A 10499-nucleotide genomic window follows, 5' to 3' on the forward strand; every position below is an offset into this window, starting at 1 on the left:
CATAAAAAATAAGTACAATGTACTTATTGTGTTCATATTGTATTGTAAAACACTTTTACTGCTATTGAGGTGGGATAGGGGTAAGGTTAGGGAGAGGGTTGGAGGTATGGGTAAGTTTAAGGGTGGGTTAAGGTGTAAAGTATGGGTCAACTGTGTAATTATAAATGTAATTACAGAAATTAAATACAGATGTAATTACATGTAGTTTAAAAAAAAAAATATAAGTACAATGTAAAATAGAGATCGACCGATATGGGTTTTTCTATAGGCGATGCCGATGTTTAGAGGTCAGGGTCAGCCGATGGCCGATATGTGCTGCCGATTTTTAGGGCTGATATCTTGAAGTTTTCCCCTTCATTTGCATGCAAAAATGTCACACTAATAATAAGTGGATGTACAACATTTCTAAACTTATCACCATTTATTGAGCACTGACTTGAACCATCTCTCGAATCTTAATTTTGTGCACTGCATGGTATTAAAATAAAAAATGTATCCAAAGTTACTAAACAAAATCAATAAACTGACCAAGTATTAAATATATAAAACAGGTAATATATATATATATTTACATAAAAGTTTTAGAGCATTTATCAAGTAGAATTTTTCAAGTTTGTTGGAACATAAATGTAAACTTAAATATACATTTAAATAAATACAATTTTAAAAATAAAAATCTGAAAAATAAAAAAAAATCAATATATAAAAAATAAATAACAGTAGTGCTGCAAACACACTAGCAACCAGCAACCTTTGTGTTTGGTATAAATGACACAGAACATCTAAAGTGCATTCTAATTTCAAACTTACATCGCAGTCTGTTCATTATTAAAATAAAGTATAGTCAACCAAACATTTAAAAGGTTACACTGGTCAGTTTAAATAGACCGTAGTATACCGGTCCACTCTGCTGTTATGCCAAGGATGTTTTTGCTCATGTGAAGAGGATCTTTATAGTCTAGTTTACATTAAATAAATAAAAAATATTATAGTTTAACATTCAGATACATTGCGAATATGGAAACAATTGGATATGTGCAGAACGAGACGTGAGCAATAACCTCCAAATACATCTAGTCAAACCCGCGCTCGCTCGTCCTCGTATGGATCGGATCATTTTTCGGATCAGCAAAAAAAAAAAAAAAGGCCAAGACAAATAAACATACGTTTTGTCTTTTTTTATTAACATTAAATTATTAAACTAAAATATATGAAATCAACTTAAAGTGCACATAATATCTTCTTTTTAACATAATAGCCCGACTTCTCATCTTCCAGTGTGCTGTGATGAAGTGAGCAGTTATCGTCACAGAGCTCTCCGTTCCCCTGGACGTCCACCCTTCTGTCGTGAGCGCAACAGAGGATGCTCGGGATAGTTCATCCACAACTGTTTTCTTCTCCTGTTCATAAAGATCTGGCACAATAATTTCACTCTAACCTCTTTCCTCATCATTATATCTGACAGGGAATCCAAAATGAACCGGCCGTTCAAGCTCCTCCGTTCCTCCGCTCGCCATTACCACTGAGTGTGGACTAAACATGCGCAACTTTTTTTTTTCATAAATCAATCCGGGGGTCACGTGTGTGCCGAACCGAAGATATTGATCCGAACGGATCACGGATCAATGATGATCCGTTGCACCACTACTATAGTGTGTCGGGGGGAAGTCGTGGCCTAAGGGGGGAAGTCGTGGCCTAATGGTTAGAGAGTCGGACTCCCAATCGAAAGGTTGTGAGTTCGAGTCCCGGGCCGGCAGGAATTGTGGGTGGGGGGAGTGCATGTACAGTTCTCTCTCCACCCTCAATACCACAACTTAGGTGCCCTTGAGCAAGGCATCGAACCCCCAACTGCTCCCCGGGCGCCGCAGCATAAATGGCTGCCCACTGCTCCGGGTGTGTGCTCACAGTGTGTGTGTTCACTGCTCTGTGTGTGTGCATTTCGGATGGGTTAAATGCAGAGCACAAATTCTGAGTATGGGTCACCATACTTGGCTGAATGTCACTTCACATTTGAAAACATTGCAGATGCGTTTTAAAATACAACAACGAGCACCACGAAACCATTTAAAGAGGCGCATTCAGCGGTCTCCTTGACGAGAAACATTCAACAAAGTAAAATGATCTCCAACGTATGGCGCGCTCTCTTCATTTTATCAAATTATCATAATCACATCTATTCATTTTACAGTCCTGCTACTAGCATTTTATTCATACTAAAACCCCTTTAATTCGGATGAGAAAGCTTTTTTTCCAAGTGGCTTTTGCACATAATAATAATACCGCTGCAGACGCATTTTGCAGCATTAAAGTAATTAATTGATCATTAATTTAAACGACAATCGATCATGGAAATTATCGAATATTGACATCCCTAAATACAAATGAGTTGGATGGAAAACTGGTTATTGTCTGCATCAAACCATGCTTCCGAACAAATGTGATTCACCGTTCTGGGCAGCTCCAGGACAGCTGTCTCTCCGAGCGCGGTGCTGTCTGCGAGCGGGGCGGAGTAACGTCAGAGACAGTTTACTTTGGTAACGTCACGCTGCAGTGTTTGTTAGAGCTGTCAACTTCTCCACCCCATTTACAGAGTGAAATTCTCTGACTACCTTTATCTCCCAGGACTGCTGTTGAAGTTTTGGCTTGGGGTGCTTCACATGCTGCTGCAGCAGCACTTTCCACCGCACCAATAACACGGGGCTGCCCGCCGATGTGCCTGACTTTAAATCGGCGCTACTAAACTCGGATATCGGCCGATGCCGATATATAAAAAAATGACAAATATCGGCCCGATATATCGACCGGCCGATATATCGGTCGACCTCTAATGTAAAAACATGTATGTACACAATAAGTACATTGTACTAAATTATTAATTAAAATGTAAGTACATAGTAGTTAAGGCCACTTAATATAAAGTGGGTCCTTGAAGGGCAGCCTTAAGTTCACCACACTACTGTAAAAAAATTTGGGGTCGGTGAGATTTTTTGAATGTTCTTGAAAGCTTATGTGCAACAAAGCCAAATTTATTTGATCAAGAATGCAGAAAGAAACTGTAAAATGTGAAAATTAAAATTTATATATATATATATATATATATATATTATTTTAAAATACAATATTAATAATTATTATTCAGCAGCTGTTACTGCAGTCTTCAGTTTCACATGATCCTTCAGAAAGCATTCACTGATATCCTGCACAAGAAACATTCCTTATTACTGTCAATATCGAAAAGTTGTGGAAAATTTTAACATTTTTCAGGATGTTATAATATATAGAAAGTTCAAAAGAACAGAATTTATTTCAAATATAAATGTTTTGTAACATTATAATATTTTTACTATCACTTAATTCAGTGCATCTTTGTTGAATAAAAGTTTTAATTTCTTAAAAAAACAAAAACGAAGAAAAAAAATCTTACTGACCCCAAACTTTTGAACAGTAGTGTGAGTCAACAGTTGGACAAGTGATTCTAACCCAAACTTGTCTGAAGAGAATCTCTCTAGGCTGTTTGGAGTTGTTGAACGCTGTGATGTCTATATCAGACTTGGACAAGCTGCCCATGTGTGTCATTACTGGCATGATGTGCAGCTCTGTGGTGGGTGAGTCACACTGATCTGAGCGTTCACTTTCTCACTCTTAATACAACACAATATGCTGCAGAATACCTGCCACATCTAAACTTGTACCACGTCCATGACTAATTGTTTAGTCTGAGCTTCACCTGCTGTTTCTAGCATTTGCCAGTTTTCAGTGTTTCTGTTGAAGAGTTTCTAATGTAATGAAAGTTAACAGCGGTTGTATTCGTTCTGCTGACATAAGGTCTTCTGAGCTAGGTTTACAGCCCACCTCCTTTTGAAATACCTGCCAATCGGTTCACAGGTAATTATATGCAAACATGCCGTTGTATTCCAAAAACTCAGGCCATGGTGCCAAAGAGTGCTGGAGGCAGACCTGGCCAGCCCCCAGAACTGCATGATTTACACAGTTAAATATGGAGGAGGGAATGAGAGGTAGACATAAACTGAAAAAGACAGAGAGTGAAAGATATTGATGTTTATCGAGCTACTGATTGTTTCCAATCACATCAAGTTCATAGAATTATCTCTTTGTGGTTTGAACCACCAAAGGTCAGATTACTAGTCCAGAGTGGTAACCACTAAGCTACCGCTAACCGCATGGTACCGTTCACATCTGAGTCCATGCTTCTCAGTTTACCCCAGTCTCCAGTTGTGTGCCAAATCCATTGTATCCTATGTACAAGCCAAGAGTGTCTTGGCAAAGGATGAAATTTGTCTACTATTCAGCCTGACAAAACAAAACCAGCTGCTACTCTTTTTCACATCCACTGACTCCACACACACCATTATGAGGCGTTTTGAAGAGAGCCTCAAAATGTAATGAAAATGTTGAACATCCGTAATACTTTATTGTTTTCTGTTTTCTTCCTGTTTTTGTTTGTTACTATGTTTTTGGGTTATTTTATGAATGGGTCTGCTCTGTCTCAGTTAACTACTTAATGGTCTTAATGAGGGGCTATTAAAAGACCGATGCAGAGCAGGTGATGTCATTTCCTGTCTCCTCTTTTGGGCCCCTTTCCTAGTCTTTCACACTTAAAAAGCCTATATCCTAAAGGGAACTAATAGTTGTTTATAAAAGGGTGAAATGTATACATTCTAGTTTGTCTAGGTAAAGGCAAGTTAAGGTATTGCCAAGACTGTTTTTTAAGAAAAATAACCGCTGGTGGTATGGCTTTATGCCACAACATTATGTTGCAATTCGTTGGCCATTTCCCCAGTGTTTTCAACTATATTTAAGTAGACAACTAGGAAACTTGCAGGCAAACAGTGTAGGCAAAAAATTGGAAAGAAGTGAGCTAATCTCTGTGCCAGTTGTTTTTAGGACCAGTTTGTAGACGTATTTGTTCTATGGTTTGCCTGACATGGTCTGTTTGGTGTTCATGCTACCGCAGAGTGGGTGCAGACTCTCTGAGTGCTACAAATTACTGTAGAATTACACGTGTATTTTCAAATTACCATCAGATTCAAACAGTTTAGGTTTATACAAAATATCATAAACAAATTATCAAATCACCACAGCCACAGCCTTCAGGTTGTTTGGACAATTGTGAGGCAGGTGCACAGATGTGCCACTTGTGATGTCACAAACTGGTAAAGTTTATAAATATTAAATAGGTTATGCACAAATAAATTTAACATGATATGCTTTGGTAAATGCTGTGCTACTGCTTAAACTTGTCTTACTTTAGTCGTTTAAATTCCTTGATTAGGACTGGCCATACATTTCAGTGACATAAAAAGGGAAAATTTGAATATTTGAATCTGAAAGGTAAGACTGATCATACCTCGGTTAACTGCTAGTCAGAGGTGCATTTCCCAAAAGCAACTATGGTCGCAAGTTCTGTTATTACCAATAGATTTCAGTGGAACTAACTACCACAGTTAGCTAATTATGCTTTTTTGGAAACACACCCCAGACTAGTTCCTAAGACAGTCCAAACACAGCAGGCTTTTATGCATTGTTTAAAATCTTACACAGTATAACAGTTGTGAAAAAATTATTTTACTGACTATTGTGGTCCTTTGTATTTCATTTCTGACAACTGCAGGTTTTTGTAATTGTGTTTTTTTTTGTGCAAAAATATGCCTATAAAGTTTCACTGTCATCTTAGTAATCGGCCTATAAATAATGGCAGGACATCTACTGTAACTGAGACTTTCATAGTCTGCATCCCTCTCATCCTGAGGACAATCAAATCCTTCAGATACAGTCCCAGTGGAGGAGCCCTTTGAGATTATTTGCACTTTTCCTTTTGACCTGTAGTTGCTCTGTTGTAAATCATGACCTTTACTTTATTGTAGACTCCCATTTATGTCTCTCCTTTTCCAATGAAAGCTAACAAATTCTCCTCGATGACGCTTCTGTCTGCATCTCCCCCACAGGCCAGCGAAGAGTTCGGCAGCTGGCTGAGAACACACGCTACTTAAGATCTCGGCTGAAGGAGATGGGCTTCATCATTTACGGCAACCAGGACTCTCCAGTGGTACCACTCCTGCTCTATCTACCTGGAAAAGTTGGGTAAGCAGCTCCTAAAGCCAGTGACCCATTCGGATGACCAATTCTGGCCGAGTCCAATTCACACAACATGTATAAAAGAGCATCAGTTTACACTACAGAATCTCCAAGCTCGCATTTACACAAACCCTATTTAGTCTAATTGAAAACCCTCAGCTTAGATCGCTGGGCCAGCGAGAAGCAAAACTTTGTTTCTTTGTGAGCTCGTCTCATGTCTTCTTTGTGATTAAGGAGAGTTTCCACTGTCTGGATACTATAGTAATCCTTCTTTGAACTTGTGAACCTGCCCACATTTCGGGCTGCCAATAAAACAACAATGCCAAGCTTACATCGGGTTACAAAAGTGATAGCTTTGAATGCCATGTTGGAAATGTACTAACTGCTTGAGGACACCCCAACAAAAGCTGCAGTCATCTCCACTGGTCATTCCAAAGAAGGCGATGTGGTCTTTTCAAGAAGACGTTGGACCGTAGCCATCTTGGATGGTCTGGTTGATGCATGAATCAGTGGTGAGGAAAAAAAACAAGAGAGGCAGAAAGAAAACATGACATGCGAGAGACTCATCACTGCACAGGCGTTTCAGACTCCTCCAAAGATAACAGCTTCCTGGCACACCAACAAAGACGACGGCAGCTGTGAGGCCTTTTAAATCCAGCTTTCACTCTCCGTCGCCGCTCTGTTCTCTGACAAAGTGGAGGCCTACTCTCCTCCTCTCGCTCTCAATCTTTTCCTCCTCCATTATACCTTTCCCTTTGCCTTTCTCTCCCTGTCAATCCATTTCTTATTCTCCCTCTTGGCTAATGCAAATGACAGTCCAGCTGTGCGGTTCACAATGGATTTCCCTTCAATCAAAGGGTGAGGAAAGGTAGCAGACAGTGCAAACTCTGAATGGGATTCTCGACAGCTTTACCCTGCATAATGTTTCTACTTTCAACAGACAGACGGTGTCTTTCTGATATCTAATCACAGGCTCAGTTTGTAATGAAGATGGTCATACTAAGAGCACTAATAATGTATGGAAGCTTGAATGTAGAAAACACTTTAGATTGGGTTAAGGCATGTACTGCTTGAAAACATCTCCCTGTTTTATGACATCAATAATAAACAGCTCTCCCAAAAAACAAAACAAAAAAAATTGAAGATGCAAGTTGTTATAGAACATTTGATTGCTTGGCAGTAGTACTTTTGCTAGTGTGTCTGTGTGTATGTGTTTAAACTTCACAATAAAATCCGTATTGATGATAAGCCAAAAAGTTGTTAATCATCTGCTCACAGGGCGTTCTCACGGGCCATGTTGAAGAGGAAGATCGGTGTTGTAGTTGTAGGTTTCCCTGCTACACCTATTACAGAGGCCAGGGCTCGCTTCTGTGTGTCTGCCGCCCACACCAGAGAAATGCTTGATAAGGTAATAAACTACAACATTCAACTTCTTATAGACCTATCTGCCTCTATCTGTATTCTTTGTTGTTGTTTTTTTTTTCGTTCACTGTTTGTGTTAGACTTTTGTCTAGTGAAATAGAAATGAGTGTTGAGGCACAAAGACAAATTTCAAAACATAAAAGCTGAAAATTTAGTTTATTTCCAAAGATTTCCTAATAGGGATGCACTGATATACAAATTCTATGTGATTTCGGATTGACAGAATTATGTTATGATATATGGCCAGTATTAAAATTCTCTATTCTTTTGTCTGAATAATGGCAAAATAAAACACTATAAAAATTGTGAATGTAGGCTTTGCTAAATTAAAATGAAAAGGGGATTTCACTTTGAGATTTGCTAAAGATTACATTTAAATTTAGTCAGTTATTAGTGTTTTTAAAGATCAACTTAGATTGAGCAATATATTATGATGAGATGAGGTACTTTAAATGTTAATATAGGGGAAGCATGCAAAATTAAATATCACAAATTGACTGATATGATTTTGGTATGGTGTTTGGTAAGTTGTACATCTTTGATTGAGTAAAGAATTGGCTCAAAAGAATAATAGGTTGCAATTAATGACACTGATTGAACACCTATTCAATTTCATTTTAGATCAGTTGATTTAGTGCTTTTTACAATCCAAACCCGATTTAATGCCTCAAAAAATGCCACTGTAAAGTGCAGCAGAAGTGACGTACCTCATCTCAGGCATATTCCCCCCCAAAAAAGTCTATATAGCAACCTCTGATTTTCTTAGCTTCACATTTCACTCCATGTTCTTCCAGGTTCTCCAGAGCCTTGATGAACTTGGAGACGACATCAAGTTGAAGTTTTCCATGCACAGATCTTCCTATCGGCCAGAACTGTATGATGAAACAGACTTTGAGCTGGACAGTTAATCACTCATCGTCACCACTGTGAGTGTGAAGGCTTGTCCAGAGACTGCCAAGGTGTGAATGCCTTGGTGATTTTTAGAAGAAACAGTGTCCTGCAATACCACACAGGATAGTTCTGCTCCCCCCACCAAAAAAAACAAAAAAAAAGATTTTTTTGCAGTGTTTATCACTTTTTCAGGTGTGTTTTACTATGAGGCATTGACTTTTACATGTATATTTTGTAAAAAATTATATTTAATCGTTTTTTTTTAACTGCTGTTTCTCAGTTTTGAGAAGTTTGTTAAATGATTTTGTCCTCAGGGGATTGTTGGAAAAGGGGAGGGGCCGTGTTTCTAGAATGTATATCAAGAGCTGATCTACATATATCAAACAATTAACTCCCTTAACACTGACCTACATCAAAACTAGCTGTGGATAGTAAATCCAGTTTTTTTTTTTATCCTGCTGCTAAGATGGACTGATGAAAGACCATGCTGTGCTGTATTATGTGTATGTGTGATCCACAACTACATTGACTGAAAGAGACTGAACAAGGCTGGGCGTTTCAGACCCAGTGCAAGTCATTCACAGACACTAAACATGCACACATTGCAGCTATCAGCTCCAAGTCCTTCAAATTTACACTGACATGCATTTATTTTTATTTCATGTGCAGGAAACTACTTCTGATTTAAAAAAAATATATAATAATAATAATAAAAAACATTTATAAACTGGTTGTCCTGGAAAATCAAATCTTTGCTTGGAAAGTGTGAAAGGGTTTTTGTGTCATTTGTTTGCATATTTCAGATGCAGAACTTCTGTTTCATGGATTTTACATTTTATTTCATTCTTATTTTCTTCAGAAATCAAAACATCTAGTTTTATAATACCTAGAACTGTGAACCAAGAAAACTTCAATTTCAAAAACCGTTACACTTTAAAAAAAAACACCTGTTCAGTTTGGTGTTCTCTGATTCTCAAATTAACTCAAGTTCTTTTTAGTGAATCAGTACCATACAGTAACAAGCAATGCAATCCAACCAATTCCCAAACAAATGACTCTTTTGAGCTGGTTCTTTTTAGTGAACACATACAGCTTACTGTCACTTGTTATGTTTTGCACTTCCAAAGTACAGTAGTACTTTGTTAATTAAATGACAGAAGAATCAGAATCATTAAGAGGAATCAAGCACAGAACTTACAATTTTCATCCTTAATTATGACATGCCACCTCCACATTCACATGGTCTCTATGGTAACTTTATTTACCACAGTAAACAGCATAGCACATAGTAATGACCTCTTTGACTTTCATTTGCTGCAAAATTATTTGTGCTAACAAAAAGTAGTGTCTGCACATGTTTTACCAAATTCCCTGCCTTGAATGAGACAAAACTTAATTGTTACATTTGAAAGCGACACAAAATCGCTGTCTGAGCACTAGAGCTCAACATGCCAAATATGTTTCACACGAGCCAATATTCACCTTAAACTAGCAATTAGTAGAGAGATACACATTCCGCAGGTGTGGGGTAACCACTTGATTAATGCTGGGAGGAATCAAGACAGTAAATGCTACAGACAGATGGGGTCTAGTCTGCACTTGTTTCACTCATGTTTGAAACAATGTTTGTTATTTCAAGAATACCAACACCATAGTGATGAAGATTTTTCAAGACTGAGGTGAGAAACTCAGGATGTCTTGGGGACTAGACTCATCGGAGAATGCATTTTTTATTCTAGCTATTTCAGGGACACAGTGGGAGTAATTGTTGTTGCACTGGAAAACATTTGTAAACAGTTGGAAAACAACATTTATCAACCAAGGTTGTGTTACTAAAAAAGACGTCCAATACACATTCATAGTGGATGAGTTCCTCTGCCTGTTAGAAATTAACTTTTTATTAAAGGGCAAACAATTAAAACTTGTGAAATATAATTAAAGATATACAAATTTTATTGCAATAAGAAAAAAAAAAGTTTCTATTTTAATACATTTTTAAATGTAATTTATTTTGATGGCAAAGCTGAATTTTCTGCAGTCATTACACCAGTCTTCATTAGATCTGATTTAACGCACATTTCTTTTTATCA

General features: G+C 37.8%; 1 protein-coding gene across 2 annotated transcripts in view; it reads left to right on the forward strand.

Annotated features, from left to right (window-relative positions):
• sptlc3 (serine palmitoyltransferase, long chain base subunit 3) overlaps positions 1-9159 on the forward strand; it is a 28779-nt gene extending 19620 nt beyond the window's left edge. For both annotated transcript variants that reach the window (XM_059565959.1, XM_059565960.1), the window contains 3 exons: positions 5967-6102; positions 7375-7504; positions 8313-9159. In XM_059565959.1, coding sequence (XP_059421942.1) covers positions 5967-6102; positions 7375-7504; positions 8313-8426 — 380 coding nt within the window. In that variant the 3' untranslated portion in view covers positions 8427-9159. The remainder of the gene's footprint in view (positions 1-5966; positions 6103-7374; positions 7505-8312) is intronic.
• Positions 9160-10499: the final 1340 nt, after the last annotated feature.

This window comes from Carassius carassius, chromosome 14 (genome assembly GCF_963082965.1).
Source record: "Carassius carassius chromosome 14, fCarCar2.1, whole genome shotgun sequence".
NCBI lineage: Eukaryota > Metazoa > Chordata > Actinopteri > Cypriniformes > Cyprinidae > Carassius > Carassius carassius.